This window comes from Sesamum indicum, linkage group LG15 (genome assembly GCF_000512975.1).
Source record: "Sesamum indicum cultivar Zhongzhi No. 13 linkage group LG15, S_indicum_v1.0, whole genome shotgun sequence".
In the NCBI taxonomy this organism is placed as follows: domain Eukaryota; kingdom Viridiplantae; phylum Streptophyta; class Magnoliopsida; order Lamiales; family Pedaliaceae; genus Sesamum; species Sesamum indicum.
In genome coordinates, this window is record NC_026159.1 from 6,305,822 (window position 1) to 6,324,662 (window position 18,841).

Sequence of the window (18,841 nt, forward strand, 5' to 3'; positions counted from 1 at the left end):
CTAAATAGGGTCATTCTCACTTTTGGTCCCGCGCTTTAGATGCTCAACACTTATAGTCCCAAAACCCTAATTTTTTAACACTTTTAGTCCCACACCGTTAAAAACTGACGGAAACGGCACGTGACACGTCACGTGCCTTAGTCAGCTGGTATGGTCCATGTTGGTCGACGGTAAAATATCACTTTTGGTCCCACTAGATAGCGTTATTCTCACTTTTGGTCCCACTAGATGTTGGTCAACGGTATAATAATTTTTATTAGATATATAATGAGATTAAAAAATTTAATCAATAATTACGATATCTTAAAATTTGGGCTCCTGATTCATACATAATTTAAATATATTCAAGATTGTGTCTATTAGATCATATCAGACGGTATGATTTAAAATCACATGGCCTGATTCAACGATACACCGTCTTGAATGATTACTCTTATGTTTCGATATCAGATGGTTTGGGTGTATTTTTAGCATCTTGTTTAATTTTTTTTATTGGGTTTGAGTGTGTTTTCAGGGGACAATGATTTGCTTATTTCTTGTTGTTGTTGTTTGGTTTTATAAAAGAGTTGTAATGTTGTATGGAAGATCATTATCGATTAGCAAAATTTCTGAAAAATTTTGTATGTAATGTTTTAAAATTCTTCTGCTTCCCACCTCTATTCTTCTGCAATTTCTGGAACAAAATCGAGCTCGAGCTCGAGCTCGAGAACTCGAAAATAATGTATCGAGCTTGAGCTCGAGCTCAACCTCAGTGAGCTCGTCGAGCTCGAGCTCAAACAAAGAACCCTCTCACACTCAGTTTCTTTTTCCTTCCCAGCCTCACAAAGAACCCTCTCACACTCAGTTTCTTTTTCCTTCCCAGCCTCATTCATGGGGGCTCTTAGGCCTCTCTGTCTCTCTGCATTTTATCATACCAGTAGTATTTGTCTGAGAAGTTGCAAGATTTGGTCCAGAGGATGACTCAATGAACACAGCTCAAACAAAGAACCCTCTCACACTCAATTTCTTTTTCCTTCCCAGCCTCATTCATGGCGGCTCTTAGGCCTCTCTGTCTCTCTGCATTTGCATTCTTCTCACTCTCACTCACTCTGCTTCAGATGTTGAGTTGCTTTTGATGAAGATTAAGCTTTCACTGTAAGGAACCGCCGAGAACTTGCCGTTGTTGTCCTGGAATGTCTCAGTCCCACTCTCTATTAGGATTTTGGGACTACAAGTGTTGAAAACGTAAAGCGTGGGACCAAAAGTGAGAATGACCCTATCTAGTGGGACCAAAAGTGATATTTTGCCGTTGACCAACATGTACCATACCAGTTGACTAACAGCACGTGCAAGTCACGTGCTGTTTCCGTCAGTTTTTAACGGCGTGGGACTAAAAGTGTTAAAAAATTAGAATTTTGGGACTACAAGTGTTGAGCACCTAAAGCGGGGGACCAAAAGTGAGAATGACCCTATTTAGTGGGACCAAAAGTGAAATTTTGCCTAAATATATATATATATATATATATTGTGTTTATTCTATAGAAATAGTAGGCGTTATGGGCGTAAATGAGTCGAGTTTGATAAAAAAATTATGAAGCTCGAGCTCAAACGTATAATTTTGAACTCGAGCTTCTTTTTTAAGTTTATCATTAAAATAAAAATTATTTTAGAATTTTTATTTATTATGTTATGTTGACAAGCTTAAATTATTTTTAACAAAAATATATTCTTAATTTTCTTCAATTATTAGATAATTTAAAAAATTAATAATTAATATAAAATAAAATTTACTATGAACTTACTAACTTGTTGATTAAACTTATTTTTGTATAGAGACTGAATATATAAATAAAACTAACATATTTTATATTTCACAAAAATGAACTCAAAGCCGAGGTTGCATCACGTGCCGTTTGCGTGATATCCCAATATATATAAACTCCCAACTGTGGTGAAACTGGCGGGAATTTAACACACATTTCCCTCTCTAAACCCTCCCTCCGCCACCATGAGCGCCACCGGTAACCCACGGAAACGCCAGCAACCGCCAACGCCGGCAACTCCATCTCCTCAACTGAAGCATCAAGCAGCGATGGAGGAAGAGGAGTTAGACGAGGACGTATTCCTCGAGGAAACCCTACTCCAGTACGAGGAGGAAGACTCGCAGCGCCGTGCCCTCGCCGACCGTCTGGCCAAGTGGAAGCGTCCAGCGCTTTCCCCTTCCCTCTTGTCCCAGTCCCAGAACATCGGTATATGCTGAAATTCAAACTCAAAGCTTTGCTTCTCTGCTGCTTTTGTACTCTGTGCCCACAATTGCTGTATCTTTTCCTCATTTTCTTTTTAGTGGCTCCATTTGCCTCTTATATTTGGCTTAAAAGTTAAAATTTTATGTGTAATTCTTAACCGAGGTAAGAATTTTTTCTGTGTCAGTCTTCACAACTGCGAATGTATAACTTTTGAGTCTTTTGAAGAAAATTGTGGAACTTTTAATGTAACTGCTGACGGAATTTGTCTTTTAATTCTGCTCTGAAGTATTTCAACAGTTGGAAATTGATTATGTTATTGGAGATAGCCACAAGGAATTTCTTCCAAGCTCTTCAGGTCCGGCTGCAATTATTAGGATTTTTGGGGTAACCAGAGAAGGTCATCTCTCTCTCTCTCTCTCTCTCTCTCGCTCGTCTGGGAACTATCACATTTTAATGTGCAAGAAGCATATTTTATACTTGGATTCTCGAATGGGCCAGAAGCATTAAGTTATAGGTGCCCTCGATGTTATTCTACGTATGTGAGATTGTCTTTGCCATTTTCTTTTCAAATATGGAAGGCAAAAGAGAGAACAGCTAGCATTAAATAAAACTTGTGACCCTTGTTCTTGATGGTGCTTTCTATTCACTTATAATTTGGCAAAGCATTTGAAAGAGAATAAATTTTCCTCCTCAACTCTTGCTCTCCAATTGCTCATCTTCACAGAAGTCCTATGTCATGAATGCTAGAGTTCTTACTGATATTTCTTGATGAACCTAACAAAACTCAATGGAATTGAACTGAGTTGTGATTTTGATTAATTTCTAGCTTTCAACCATCTAAAACAGTTGAATGTGTTATATGGAGCTGATGTGGATTGTACCTTCTTTCAGCCAGTATTTGTTGGGAATGAGCAAAGATCGCCCTTATCATACCAAATATTCAAGTCAAATAGTTTGTGTCCTTGAAATGTTGAAGTTAATATATGCTGTCGAGGGTTGCTGCTTCACAAATTTTAGGGTGACTATCACTTGCATTTGATGCAGTGTTGTTGGTTAGTAATTTAGTCATGCCAAGTCGAATTAAATTTCTAAGTTCCTCAATGGAGCCTGCTTAACAAAAGAAGTGTATTTATACCGTGTGTACTTTTTTATTGCAATGCTATTTTTAAGGGTCTTAGACTATTTAGGTATTACAATATATGGTGTTTGCCACTGAACATGGCCTTTGTATAGTAATTATTTATTTTCTTTTGTTAGAGACTTGAATGAGTCACAGAGATCCTTTATTAGGTTGAAGACAATACCACTATCATTTTTCATTTCTGAAGTCTTTCTTGTCCAGGACATAGTGTTTGCTCTCTTGTACATGGATTTGAGCCATATTTTTACATCAGCTGCCCTCCAGGAATGGGTCCTGACGACATATCCCATTTCCATCAAATTCTTGAGGTAGTTTTTCACAGGTTGTTTAAATGTGTGAATCTGTCTTCAAATCTCATGATTTCATCTATGCTCATGTCAGTTCAATGATTGTGTTCATCGACATAATTTATTCTTTGGATTTTCTTGTCAATCTTGGCGGTTACTACAGGGTAGGATGAGGGAAGCAAACCGGAATAGTAAGGTTCCCAAATTTGTTCGTCGCATTGAACTGGTTCAAAGAAGAAGCATAATGTATTATCAACAGCAGAGTTCTCAGCCCTTTCTTAAAATTGTAGTGGCACTGCCAACAATGGTTACCAGCTGTCGTGGTATGAATTACGATTTCTTTTTCTTGCTTTCAGATTCAAACTGATAAACCTGTCATTCCCTTCTACTATGTGGTGAAGCATTCTCAAATGGCCTGTACTTGTTGCTTATGCATAATTGATAGCGATTGTTGCTTGCGCTAAGTATTCAATAAGTAGGTGATATTTTAAACTGTTGATTGCATGTTTCTGATGATTTATGCTGCAACAATTTGTTTAGTTTTCAAGATTTCAATTAATTTAAAATTTAAATTTGGCAGGTATCCTTGATAGAGGAATACAAATTGATGGACTTGGCATGAAGAGTTTTATGACCTACGAGAGTAATGTTCTTTTTGCTCTCCGTTTCATGATCGATTGCAACATAGTTGGGGGCAATTGGATTGAAGTTCCTCATGGAAAATATAAGAAGACAGCAAGAAATCTCTCCTATTGCCAGTTAGAGTTCGATTGTCTGTATCCTTATGCTCATGGGAAATTAGTAGTGTCTTTAGCATAGAAACTTGCTTTCTCCACACACTTAAATCTTATTTAAACAATTTCCCCTTACATATGGTCTTAGTTTTTCGGACTTGATCAGTCATGTTCCTGAAGGGGAATTCTCGAAGATGGCTCCTTTTCGCATATTAAGCTTTGACATTGAGTGTGCTGGGAGGAAAGGCCTTTTCCCTGAACCCACTCATGATCCTGTTATCCAGGTTTGTGTATAGTAAATCTAGAATTACATATGCAAGCAAAAAGAAGGGATGCTGCTTCACTCAAAGTTCAGTTTCTGATCTTCTTTGTTTTGGTTATTTACTAGGTGGCGAATCTAGTGACCTTGCAGGGAGAAGATCAGCCATTTGTTCGTAATGTGATGACTCTTAAGTCATGTGCACCTATTGTTGGTGTTGATGTCATGTCATTTGACACGGAGAAGGAAGTTCTATTAGCTTGGAGGGTAATGTTCTTGGCATAAATCTGACAACAATAATATTTGTTTGTCCTAGTGTCAAAGTGGCAACCGAAGTTGTTTACCTATGCCTTCCATTTGTAGAGCTGCTTGGAAGACATTCTCATTTATGTCTTGGATACATCATTATAGAACTGTAGCCAATAACTTTTTATTTTTACTTTCAAGTTCTTCTATGTGATGCACAGGAGTCAGTTCATACTACGATTTTCTATATTTCCAACTTTGCTGCTGTGCTTCTACTCTTTGTGCACTTTGACTAGGCTCTTTTACTGTGAAATTTACTTATCCTTCAAGTACCAAGCACAGCTCCTGTTTGAGTCCCCTGGAATAAATTGTAAGCAATTATTTACAGTGCATGCCAATATTCCCTTTACGTCCATGCAAACACCACTGATTATGGTCCACAAGGCGTGGAATTAGGTTGCCAGATTTTTAGCTTCTTGTAGAGATATCCTTGCAGCTAATCCATTGCCTCTCTCTACTTGAATCTATTCAGGATGAGCAGATGCTCATTGTGCATAAAGATTGGTGGACGCGCAGTATGATATAGTAGGGAATCGGAATTTTAGAAGTGCTTTCTTTTCTTTATCATACACATTAGCTTTTACTATTATCAAGATGGAAGATGATGTCTGTAAACTGAAATTGTTCTTTTGTCTTGTGATATTATTTTGTGGATCACCTGTCATTCTTTTCTTTCATTGAGAGGCACTAGCATATCTTTCTACTTTGTGTTCAAAAGTTCTATATTTCATCTTTATTTTTTACCTTCTAACTGCAGGACTTTATTCGTGAAGTGGACCCAGACATTATAATTGGTTATAACATCTGCAAATTTGATTTGCCATATCTCATTCAGGTGGAAACATTTTCTCTTTACTTTGACCTGCTGGACCTGCCCCAAGATAAAAAAGGATATCATTATGTTCAAATAAGTGAATGATTATATACCGTTTTCTTTCCCTGGACAGAGAGCTGAGGTATTGGGGATAGCTGAATTTCCAATACTTGGACGCATTCGGAACAGCAGAGTCCGTGTCAAAGATACAACTTTTTCTTCCAGGTCCTGAAATAATTTCTCCTTTCTGCCCTTGATACTTAAAGCCACCTAAAAAAGTCAAATTAAGGAATGCTGGGATTTATTGTCACCAAAAGTATCTATATTTGTTCTTTTAACTCATGGGGCTGTCTCTATTTGTCATTTTGTTTGCTTAGACCAGTAAGTTCAATCATATGGTTGGTATTGGACTATTTTCAACTTGAATGTCACTAAGCACTATTACAGCTTGCAAGATTGAAGGTCAAAATAGAATCGGAGTTCGAAATAAAAAATGTACTGAAAGATAAAAATAGTTCTAATTATTATAGCAGACCTTCTATTAGCAATGTCTCATACCCTGTATTGAGCAACACATCTATAAAGGTTTTCTTGCTTGTTATGCCTATACAAAGTGAACGCTTCTAAGCTACACCCAACCAATAAATCAATTCCATATTAGCTAGATGATGCATTTAAGTAACTTGTACTTTTGTCTGGCATGGGTTCTCGTTTTACCCAGTTTTTTGGTTTGAGAAATATTTGTCAGATGTATGTCAATTATAGCAACTTATTGGTTTATTTATGCAGTAAATTTCATGGAATGGGTTCTTTTACAACCCATACTTTATAACTTGTTGCTAAGGGAACTAACTGACTTAAACTTCTGGAGCTGCAGACAATATGGGACCAGGGAAAGTAAGGAAGTTACAGTTGAGGGGAGACTTCAATTTGATCTGCTACAGGTTTTGTTTCCCATCTCATGGAATTGTGTCGTGTGATATTTGAATTTTAGAGAAAGCAGAAATATATATGAAGTCCTGCTATTAAATCCTGAATATTCTTGTATAAGTCATAACCTTTTGGCTCTTGTTTATGCAGGCTATGCAAAGGGAACACAAGTTAAGTTCGTATTCGCTAAATTCTGTTTCTGCACACTTTCTTAACGAGCAGGTGAGCTTTCGTTGTATTAAGTTCTTTCCAAGAACTATTGCTATATTTGTTTCTAATTCACTTCTATATTTGATTACCCACACCATGCCCATCTTAGTTTTTACACTTCTCTATAATTTGAAATATTTCGAAAATTGTTGCTGTGTGCTTTTTTGTGATTCACATTTTGGTATTTAAACAACTTCACAGAAATATAATTTTTTATTTGTACAAGATTGGGTTTTATTTGAATGGACATGGCTGCTTGTTTTCTTTGACTTAATCTATTAGCTTTCTGGTTGAATATCATAAACTCTACCTTGCTTCTAGTATCATGCTCCCTTTGAGGCTTCGATTAAACCAGTATGGTACTTGTAATTATAATTGGCCCCTGATAGTCTGCATTGTGCAAATTTTATAGTACTCCATGCTTGGAAAGATTCATCAAAGCCTGAATTATCTCGTTTTCTTTGCTTTCAGTATGGCCTACACATTAAAGGCTAAATTACTGATTTTGACATAACATTTGCTTAGAGGCTGTTTTTTCTTGCTAGCAGGACTGATTTGTGTGTTATCCTTTGTCCACAAGATGGAGCACTGTCCATGATTCTTTAGAAGCATGTCGATAATAACTTCCACAGCTAACTATAAACCTTTCAAGGCACTCTTATTGAGAGGCTTAGGCTGAAGAAGAAAACGAGAAGTATATAAGAAAGAATAATTTGCTTCTAGAGAAGAATGTATGTTTTCTTGGTTTAACTGAGGATTTTGCTTGTCCACATTCTTATGCTGAATTGAAGGCAATCATGCTGAACAGCTTAGGAAGATCAAAGAAGTATTATGGATGATTCAAAATGAACTAAAACTGATAGAAGTCCATAGCAGCATAAAATCTGGATCTCTTGGCATTTCTTAATAAGCTTGCAGCCATGCAAAGGTAACAAAGAACTGATAGAAAAACCTACCATACAAAAGTACTTAGTACTGTGAAAAAAGCTTTTCCCTATGATATCACGAGAATTGCAGTTCTCTCTCTTTGTTAATGATAGGTGTCAGGAAGTTTTATGAGTCTTTCAAATTCCAACCTAAATTGATAATCTTTGGGATGAATTCTAAAATTCTGCTCTTTAAAACTGTTACATGATGTTAAGCATCACATTTGAAATAATGATCTCTTTGACTCAGGCTATGTTGCCTCTCAATTTTGCCTGATTCCTTTTTTTCATTTCATTGGGTCAATAGTTTTACTATAACTTTTCAATACTTGTGCAGAAAGAGGATGTCCATCATTCAATTATATCTGACCTTCAGAATGGGAACTCAGAAACGAGGAGGCGTCTTGCTGTCTATTGTTTAAAGGTGAATGATATTCCTGGATTCAAGTGTATTTCGACTAGTAATTTGTTTTTGCTGCGTCATATCACAGGCTGCTCATATGTCTCCTTGTTAATTTATTGTTTCTGCTAGTAAGTTTCATTAGGCCATGCACACAACAAGTACTATTGGGACTCCATCTTGTAGCATTTTTCTTCCTCTTTTCCTTTTGGTCTTGGATTCACATTTCCTTTTCTTTACTTTTCTCCCCCTCCTTTTGGGACTAAGAGGGTGTTTGGCTAAGCTTTTTTAAAACATCTTATAAGCTCCTAGATCTTATGAGATGTTTTCCCACTTATAAGATGTTGGATGTTTAAAAATAAGCTCCTAAAGTGTTTGGATAAAATAAGATGTGAAAATATCATTTAAGATGTTGTGTTGTTTGGCATAACAAGATCTTTTATTGGTAAAATGACCAAAAATGACATGATACCATTAGAATCAAATAAATTATTGTTCCTTGACATATTTTAGATTTAAATATTTTTTTAAAATACTTTCATAAATAGCTCACATTAGTTTAATTCCAAATAAGAATTTAATAGATATTTTTTTTAACAAAAATAAAAAAGAAATGATGAATTATTACCTAAATTTTTGCTAGTCGAATATTAACATAGATATATAATTGATACTTTCCTTATCAATGATTTTTTCTAGTTGTATAATTTATAATATCTTGAATTTATATTTTTTCTGTAAAAATAATTTCATCAGCAATTTTTTTGTGTTAACTATGATAATCTATTATTAATAATGAAGCATTTTCTCTTTTTCAAATGCCAAAAAAAAGTAGCAATAAAATTCTTTAATATCCTATAGAGAGAGAATTCTTTAATATCCTAGAGAGGGAGGGAGGGAGAGAGTTTGTGTGTGTGAATAATGATGTTTTTGTCTAATGATATATTAGTCTTATAAGCTTATAAGATGTTTTGAAAAAAGTTAGAGAAGTTAACTTTTTTTAAAGAATTTATTTGATCTAAAACATCTTATTTTGAGGTCTTATAAGCTATTTTAAAAAAAATTGCCAAAAACTTTATTTTGAGCTTATAAGCTCTCAACTAGTAATTGTCTTATTTGTGTCATTAATTGTATGCAAATGTAGTTTCTCTGGGTAATTTGAGTAAATTTTTCTTGATTTTCTTTTTCTTAAGATTGTAATATAGTAGGTGATATTAGGCGATTATAGGCAAACCCTTATCAAGATTGAAGTTTTTTTGGTTTCTTGATGTGCAGCTGGTAGTATTTTTCTTAATTAATCTTCTCAATTTGGGCCCCATTTATTGTTTGTTATGTGAAGGATGGGTCCATGAGTTGTCTATAACAAAAGGAGTCTCCAAATTGTCATCATCAAGGCTTGTCACTACATTGAGAAATAACGTATAAACTTATCCACTTATTAATCTTTATGCATTTATTGTTTGTCTTCTAAGACAGTTTGGAATAACCAATTGTGATTACCCTTATTTGAAGGTAATGAGATATAATTTTCATGATTTAAGATTAGAAAATCTTTTATTTGCATAGGTGAGAAATGCAGTGGTTTTAATATATATATATTTATATTTATACTTTAATCCATTTTTTGGATATCTTCGGTGAATTTTAATGTGCTTAGGTGTATTTTTACAATTGAGGTATGTGATGTGATAACGAAAGGTGTTCTACTTTTATCACCACGCCACATTCGCTCTTCACGACTCCAGCAAGTAGATGAAAAAGTAAATAGACCTTTTACATGGAGTATAGTTGTGCATTAGCATGATCTAGTAATATCTTTAAACATATGTGGTGGCTGCCCTTGGCATGCTTCCAGTTCTTATTTTCTCGAGTTCTCGTGGTTGAAAAAATGTTTTATAGAAAGTATCATGTATATTGTTGTGTCAAAAGATAATATCACCTCTGCAGCTTGCTGGAATATGTGTGTGAATTCACCCATTGTCAAACATCCAGCACTTGCGTGTTGGCGCAGTATTGGCACGTTTACATGCAAGCATCCCTTGTGAATAGAATCATTTTTCATATTTAGCAGCCTTATAGTTTTCTTTTGATCATGTCTAGATTCTTTAGTTTTATGCAAGTCCAACATCAATCATCTATGAGGAGAGAAATCGGCTTGAGATCCAGATAACACGATTTAAATCTATGGATCAACCTTCTTATTTTGTAAAATTGTTGGTCATTAATAACTGTGTTTTAATGTTTCAGCAGTAGTTGGATCTCAACATATAACTATAGAAACATTATGCAGACGAGAAAACTTAGTTTCATTCCGTGTGCTATTGCTGAAAGACTTAACCATTTGTAGGATGCTTACCTTCCACAACGCCTTTTGGACAAATTGATGTTCGTTTATAACTATGTGGAGATGGCTCGAGTAACTGGCGTTCCCATCTCGTTTCTACTTTCCCGAGGGCAGAGTATTAAGGTCACTTTAGAGCTCTACAGCTTTCTGAGTTGGAGAATAATAAACTAAGCAGGTTGGACGGCAATGTACCTAGATCTAATTTTAACACTTATCTTCAGGTGCTGTCTCAGCTTCTGAGGAAAGCAAAACAGAAGAATCTGGTTATTCCAAATGTGAAACAGGCTGGATCTGAACAGGGAACCTATGAGGGTGCAACTGTAAGTGTTCATTTTTTGTTTACTGGGCATGCAATTATATAAATTCACAAATATGTTCATATTGACAGTTGCTCCAGTAGCCAGTTTGCATATAGAACAGTAAGTAAGTCAAATTAAATATCAATGATGCATGATCCAACAGTGTATTTCAAGAGCAGCTCCATATTCTCGATGGAAGTATTATTTTCTCTTTGTCATGCAAGGATGCTTTGATGTTCCTACTCATAGTGATTATTTTGGCCTGATACAAAAAGTAGTTGCAAGGGCCGGCTTAGACAAGTAACCTCCAGGTGAATGCTATGCTAGCCAAATTACCCATTTAAATGCTTAACTCCTATTTCTGATAATACCTTTATAAGGCGCTATAACCATTCAATCATTCATCCCCAAACTTGTGATGGGAGAGAGTTCAAGTAGTAGAACTTGTCTGGTTTTCATTGCTTGAGCTTGGATGTTCGCAGCTATTTGACATGTAATTTTTTTTCACTTTAATACAGGGCTAATTTGTAAATGGAAAGCTAATTAATCTCAGCAAGTACGACCATTTCACTGAGTGGCTTAAATAGATCAAATTTTTACTGTGTGAAGTTTTCGGCTAACTTTGGAGGCATTATCATGTTCGTCCTGGGCTTTAGGGAAATCTTCTGATAATTTCTATATTGTGCTGATTTATGAGGTGTTTTAGGAACTATTGTTCATCATATGCTTGGCGTTGCGAGAGCAAGTTCTTTATGTGTGATCCAGAATGTTCCATCTGTATAAAGTAGAACGAATTTCTAAATATCATGGCGCTAAGCCTATTAGGTGTATCCAACTGTACACAGTCTGGATGGTCTTCTGTTCTCTCTCTCTCCCTCTGTTTTCGGAGTTCAACTTCAAAGTTCAAAAAATTCTTGAGGATTGGATTCAACTTCCTTCACATATTATGAGTGCTATGGTAGAAACAAATAGGAGATACAACTGAATAATAGAGAGAAGACCCGTGGTTGAAAGCTTAATATGCCAGTGCACATTCTTCTGAGCATATGACTTTATAGAGGTGCTTATTTTTCTGTAGAGGGGTTACAGCACCTTGGTGCACAGGGATAAAGTTTTTTCTTATGGGAAAGAGATTTTATGTGCAGGTTCTGGAAGCCAGAGCAGGATTCTATGAGAAGCCTATTGCGACACTGGATTTTGCATCTTTATATCCATCAATTATGATGGCATACAACTTGTGTTATTGTACACTGGTAACATATTGTCGTCTTTGTCGTGTTTTCCTTTTCCTATTTCTTTTTGGTTGGGACATTTATGAATTAAAGGTGAATCTAGAGAGTAACTGTATTTACTAAAATCAAAATAATCATCTACTTCAAGTATGTTTGGGTACCAGAGATGTATATTTACTATTATCATCTCGATTATTACGTAGGTAACTCCAGAAGATGCGCGGAAACTTAATTTGCCTCCAGAATGTGTCAACAAAACTCCATCTGGGGAAACATTTGTCAAATCAAATTTACAAAAGGTTTCTTTTTGCATTTGTACAATTCTGGTTATTTGTTATCACTTCATGTAGTCAAAACCCTTGATAATTCATAAGTTCCAAATGTTTCTCCCCTTCTTCTTACTGGTTAAGTTTTACTTTAGGGAATACTACCAGAAATTCTTGAAGAACTTTTGGCTGCTCGTAAAAGGGCTAAAGCAGATTTGAAGGTTCTGAAGTCCTCTATTCTATTTTTTTTTTCTCTTTCTTTTTTTTTGTATTGCTTTTTTAAGATCCTGAATTGGTTTCATCAGGATGCATTTTGCTTGGAAAAACCCCAGTTTAGCTATACAACTAACTTACCAATTGTTGGTATAAATCAGTCCAACATTTGGAAGTTTCAAAGCGCTTCTTGGTGCTTGACATAGATTTATATGATGGATATAATACACTTTTGAAATGTGGCTTCTCTCAGAACTCTGACTAATAACCAGACAGGGTCTTCATTTTCATGTCAGAAAAATAATCAAGATACAGACCTTCTGGGGTTTATGATTCTTAATTTTTCAACAGAAATGTCTAATTGGCTTTGTAGTAATTTTTATTTGATTGCTAATATGATGTAACGGATAAAGCAAAAATAGGGCAGTACTAATTGACTTGTGATCAACTAAGAGTTGACCTTGGGCAATCTTGGAAACAACGAAAGTATTTTGGTGACAGTTGATGTATCAATTTTATCTTATTTCCTTGGGTTATTTATGGACTTTGAAATTGGGGCTATGCTAAACTTCTCTCTGTCATCTGGATTTAACAATAATCAAGGACATGATCACTATCTTTATTTCATTTGATAATTGATGAAGTACCGACACTAAACAGATATATTCTGCATTAAAGTATATCTTAAAATAAATTCTCTTCAGAATAAAGAACATCCATTTTACCATTTGGTGGCTGTCAAAATATAAGGTCCTGTTCATCATCTTTGAATATTAATTGATGGAACTGCATGGATATGACCGAAAATACCGGGGCACTCTCTTGGATATCATCAACAGACTGGTCGTTCGTCATCTGAATGATCTTCCTGGAGATGGGAACTGCTTGTTTATTATGATATATCTAGTGGATATGTTCATAAATTCTGAACTTAGAGTGTTATTGTACTGCTATGTCATTAGAAAAACCCTTCTCAAGATGAACCAGATATGTGATTTGACTTTTAGGAAGCAAAGGATCCTCTTGAGAAAGCCGTGTTAGATGGTCGGCAACTGGCTTTGAAGGTATGCTGTCATTTTTAGCTTTTTTAAGTGTTTTATTTTACATCTTATCCTATGTCAAATATTGTCTTTGGATTCATTTTAAGAAATCTGGAATGTCGGCATGATCGTTCCTCATGTGTTTCCAGATAAGTGCAAATTCTGTTTATGGGTTCACTGGAGCTACAATTGGTCAGTTACCTTGTTTGGAGATATCTTCAAGTGTTACCAGCTATGGTAATTGCTAATTTTGTTCTCCTAATTAATACAGTAGAATGCCACTTGATCTAATGATTTATCCGTTTTTTGAAGGTCGACAAATGATTGAACACACCAAAAAACTTGTGGAAGATAAATTCACCGTGCTTGGGGGTTATGAGCACAATGCTGAGGTATATGAATGATTCCTTGATGAGACTTATACTTTCAGTCAAAACATCTTTATCGCTGCCCAGACTTGCTTTGCTGTTCTATGATGCTCATCAAATGATCGTCAATATTCTTCTCTTATATTCTTTACAAAAAAAAGTGGGAAATTGATACTTGAGGCAAGGATCTTTGTCCTAACTCTATTTTGCTTAACAAAAAACACCATACCAAACTCAGTAATTATATAAGTACTGCAGGGTTGGCTTTATTTGAAATTGTGACTAGTCTGGCGGAGTTGGCTTTATTTAAAAGATTAATCATTTGTATAGAAGTAAAGGAACAATGGCTTTCCCAATGATGGTGCCCTGTGTTTCCTCCGCAACTATTAATTTGTTGTATCAAGTTAAGCAGAATGCATTGTTCAATTGGGATAACAAATGCTACACGCTTGGTCTTTCGAGTGCAAACTAGTTTTATGCCTTGTAAAAGTTGTATTACATTTGCTGAATTATGGAAAAAGTTCCTTTATTATTTCCATGAATCATCGGGCATATTGAATGAATCAAGATCCCTGAATGCTCAACTTTCTAGTGTAAATGGAAATTACAAGTAACATTGAATGCGTATGCTGAGCTTTGATTAGTAGATAATTAGTTAAAGCAGTGGACCTTCTTTATTTCTCTCTACAGTTAATTACAAATGTAAAAAACTGAGACATAAAACAGACAACCATAATAATTTATGATGATCCGTGGCTTGTGTGTCAGCAATGATCCTCATGATGAGTACCGGAAAGAGGATGTTGCTTGTGTGAATTGCTTCCTCTCTAGGGCCACAATTGAGATATTGTGCTTGGGTTTTCTGTCACTTTAAAGACCTAAATTGCAATTTGCTATCAATTATTGGTTTTAGTACAAATGGCAGACGCTCACTGCTTCACTGCAGTTGCTTGGTGGGTGGGGATTGTTGGCCTTTGTTGTGATAATTGCTCGTGGCGGGGACACCAGTAGAAAGTGGCGCTTGAGTTGTTGTAAGGTTTAAAGATTTGAGTTGGTGCTATTATCTATAGCTTTTAGCATAACTGCCAGATGCTTGGTTCTACAAGATGTGTTTTGTACTTCCACATATTGGTATTAGTTGCCGTGTTTGTACTAAACACGGTATGTATAAATTTTCTCTTGATTCCAGAAATCTTATTACATAGGGTGGTAGAATAGACTTAGTTCGGGAACTAGGCAGCTGGAATATTGATTGCTTTTCTTCTCTTACCTAGTTATGTTGATAGCAAAATCTAAGCATCTCATGTTAGAAAACACAATGGCAACTGGAGTAGAAAGTTGGTATTAAGAATAAGAAATGACAGAAACATGACCTCAATGTTGAGGTGCAAAGGGTGGGGGTAACACCTTCTCTTCTCGATTGTGATACTCATATCCAAATTTGGAATAAGCCATTTTCTCTCGTTTTTCTTTCTCTCTAGTGTTGCAAACAGTTGCGTAATCCTTCTTGGTATATTTGTTTGTTGTTTGAAGTAGGTATTGGACAGGACTTTCTAGTTTATGCTTGTTTCTTTTCTGATTATATCCTTCCTGTACCTGTAGCGCTTGCTTGCAGTATTTCCATTACAGATCATGGTACAATCAGATTTGAGTAATAACAATATTTTTATGTTAGGTCATATATGGAGATACAGATTCAGTTATGGTGCAGTTTGGTGTGTCCTCAGTGGAAGAAGCCATGAACTTGGGTAGGGAAGCTGCTGACTACATCAGCGGCACTTTCATCAAGGTAAGTTAGCTTATAGACTTCATCCTTTTTCAACTTTCATTTATCATTTATCCCATTTAGCACATCAGAATTTAAGAATCTAAGATGGGTGATAGGAGTAGTGTGCTTTAGGTACTTCAGTCAAACTTCTGTGAATTTTGTAATGCTCGTTGATTTTTGTTTTAATACCTTGTGCTTGTTCTCAATATGACCAAACAAATTAATAAAACGTGTTTTCCATTTTTGAAATCGGTTTCTTGAACTGCATAATTTTGGATTTTAAATCTTTTCCATATTTATAAATCTCCAGCTTGTGGGCCTCTACAAGATCCCACTGATTTTGAATTGATATATGAGTGGTCTAGACTCTAGACCATGGTGCTTATGCATCAAGTAGCTCTCTGAATAAATGATTTCTGTGATTAAACTTTTCTGTTTAATTGTGCTCTATTCGTTTTGCCTTGCTTCTTTGCATTGTTTAGTGGATCTTAAATTGTATCAAGCTTGCTGATTTCTTTTGTCTGGTCAAGATCTCTGTAACTTTAGATTGTTTTTCAGCTTATCAATCGTTTTTTTTTTTATTATTACACTGTGGAATAGTTCTTATCTTCATTTATCAGGTTCTACATTTGTTACCTTATGGTCATGTTTGTGGTTCCCCCCCTCAAACCCATGAGCCTCTCTGCACCTGCTTCCTCTCACCCCTTCTTTCCCTTCTTCCATTCTTTCTTTGTTCATATTATTATCGTCTTTTGGTTGACAGCCCATAAAGCTAGAGTTTGAGAAGGTTTACTATCCATATCTTCTAATTAGTAAGAAGAGGTATGCTGGTCTTTACTGGACAAACCCAAAGAAATTTGACAAGATGGACACCAAAGGTGAGCAAGGCTGCTCATTCTTCTACCCTCTAAAATTTTGTTTCTCTTAGTTGTTCTTTGCCATTGCCATCATAATCTGATTGTATCCTCACAATACTAAACTTTTAGGATTAGCTTCTAGTAGGTTTTCCTATACAATCTTTTTTCTTGTCTCTTTCTCAGGGATTGAAACCGTTCGAAGGGATAATTGTTTGCTGGTCAAAAACTTGGTGACTGAATGCCTTAATAAAATACTGATAGAAAGAGATATCCCTGGTGCTGTTCAGTATGTCAAGAACACAATCTCAGATCTTCTTATGAATCGCATGGACTTATCCCTTTTAGTTATCACCAAGGTAACTAACTAGGCCCAGAAATTTACTCGACATTTTTCTCTGCTTGTTCAGCTCTTAATCTACCTGTTTAATTGCTAAATAGGGTCTGACAAAGACAGGAGATGACTATGAAGTTAAAGCAGCACATGTTGAGCTTGCGGAACGGATGCGCAAGGTTAGAAATGTTTCATTACTTGATCAGTATTTTTCGTAATAAGTTGCCAAAGGAAGAAAGTTTGTGCTATGATGAATCAGTTTCTGACATTTCATGTGCATTTTGTTTTGAAGCTTTACCAAGCTATTTATATTAGCTGGAACTTTAGGCTGCAAATACAAACTTAGATGATAATTTATTTGGCTTTTAATGATAAACCATCTCTTTTCATCTTTAAATGTGATAAAATAGTTTCTTGTGGTTTGATTTGACACTGCATTCTGTCAGTTACAGCAATTCTGGAGAAAATGGTACTTATAATGCCATTTACGTTCTGCATTCTATATTGTCTTGACACATTAGAGCTGCCTTTCCACCACAAGGAGCTAGAAGTTAATGATGAGAAAATTCAGAAATATGGAGTTTGACATAAAGAGCAAGATTTTGGGTTCAACTCTGAATCTGATAGCCGTTACTTGGGTACAATCTTGATCACAATTTAGGGCTCAATGCTCAAAATCAAATTTCCTGTAGATATCTGTGGATGTGTTATGTTACTCGACGCCCTTTTCAATGACTATTGACCACCCATAAAAGACATTGTGCTATTCACGGACTCTTCTCCTGTTTTCTGATGCATTGCTGTGGCATTGTGAGATTGATGATGGCATGTGTCTATTTTTCGCTAGCAAGAGGAATCTACATTGGATGAAATTTTCTGCCTAAACAGTATCTTTGTTAGTATCATTTTGCAACTTTATTTCTTCTTAGTGTCATTGCGCCATCTCAAGTAATCTAGAATATTGAGTGAATTGTAGTCATTAGAAAAGTTAAATTCTCTGGATCTGATTAATGTCCACTAAAATGCATGCTGTCCATTCTTGTGATTTCGATCTAACCTTTAATACTTAATAGTAAAACTATGTCTTATTTCCACAAGCATTTTCACAATTGGTGGCTGTTGTATTTACTTTGTGACAAATAGCGGGATGCGGCTACTGCTCCAAATGTTGGGGATCGAGTCCCTTACGTCATTATTAAAGCAGCAAAAGGTGCCAAGGTAAGCCTGTTGCCTTTGTATCCATATTACCTTACTAGAACATGATGCAGAAAGTCTGATATACTGATGATAAACAGGCTTACGAAAGATCAGAGGACCCCATCTACGTGTTAGAGAACAACATTCCTATAGACCCTCATTACTACCTCGAAAATCAAATTAGCAAGGTACACAAGGCAATTGATATGGTTTACAACTTAACTGATTCCTGTGAGCTGTTAATAAAAAATATTTTATGCAGCCATTGCTTAGGATCTTTGAACCAATCTTGAAGAATGCTAGTAAAGAGCTTCTTCAAGGAAGTCATACGAGATCTATTTCAATTTCTACCCCTTCAAACAGTGGCATCATGAAGTTCGCCAAAAAGCAACTTACTTGCATTGGATGCAAGGCTTTGATTAGGTAAAGCTCAGATGTTAGCTTCTTCCTGTTTCCTTCATGAAGACTGTAAAAGAAAAAAAATAGCGTTTTTTTCTTCATTATTTGTTTTTCTTCTCACAAGTCTTCGAGGTTAAATTTCCATTGATGGCTTTGGCAATGACTAATCAAACACGAGAAATCCTGTAGACGAGTGAATGAGCTAGGTTCTACACTTGGTGAGATTTTGTCTGAAGGATGATTTTGGGTGTTATGGACGAGTACAGGATGCCTTGGACAATAATGCATCAGTTTT

At 35.7% G+C, this 18,841-nt stretch overlaps 1 protein-coding gene across 1 annotated transcript in view; it reads left to right on the top strand.

Annotated features, from left to right (window-relative positions):
- Positions 1,948-18,841, top strand: part of LOC105178056 (DNA polymerase delta catalytic subunit) — a 19,312-nt gene continuing 2,418 nt past the window's right edge. Inside the window, exons 1-27 of the mRNA XM_011101402.2 lie at positions 1,948-2,228; positions 2,512-2,622; positions 3,568-3,674; positions 3,817-3,976; positions 4,234-4,429; positions 4,536-4,671; positions 4,776-4,913; positions 5,710-5,787; positions 5,900-5,991; positions 6,644-6,710; positions 6,847-6,918; positions 8,170-8,256; positions 10,580-10,699; positions 10,798-10,896; positions 12,021-12,128; positions 12,311-12,406; positions 12,529-12,594; positions 13,594-13,650; positions 13,776-13,863; positions 13,939-14,018; positions 15,670-15,783; positions 16,526-16,640; positions 16,803-16,975; positions 17,058-17,129; positions 18,094-18,168; positions 18,246-18,335; positions 18,410-18,570. Of these exons, the coding sequence (XP_011099704.1) occupies positions 1,988-2,228; positions 2,512-2,622; positions 3,568-3,674; positions 3,817-3,976; positions 4,234-4,429; positions 4,536-4,671; positions 4,776-4,913; positions 5,710-5,787; positions 5,900-5,991; positions 6,644-6,710; positions 6,847-6,918; positions 8,170-8,256; positions 10,580-10,699; positions 10,798-10,896; positions 12,021-12,128; positions 12,311-12,406; positions 12,529-12,594; positions 13,594-13,650; positions 13,776-13,863; positions 13,939-14,018; positions 15,670-15,783; positions 16,526-16,640; positions 16,803-16,975; positions 17,058-17,129; positions 18,094-18,168; positions 18,246-18,335; positions 18,410-18,570 (2,999 nt within the window). The 5' untranslated portion in view covers positions 1,948-1,987. The remainder of the gene's footprint in view (positions 2,229-2,511; positions 2,623-3,567; positions 3,675-3,816; positions 3,977-4,233; positions 4,430-4,535; positions 4,672-4,775; positions 4,914-5,709; positions 5,788-5,899; positions 5,992-6,643; positions 6,711-6,846; positions 6,919-8,169; positions 8,257-10,579; positions 10,700-10,797; positions 10,897-12,020; positions 12,129-12,310; positions 12,407-12,528; positions 12,595-13,593; positions 13,651-13,775; positions 13,864-13,938; positions 14,019-15,669; positions 15,784-16,525; positions 16,641-16,802; positions 16,976-17,057; positions 17,130-18,093; positions 18,169-18,245; positions 18,336-18,409; positions 18,571-18,841) is intronic.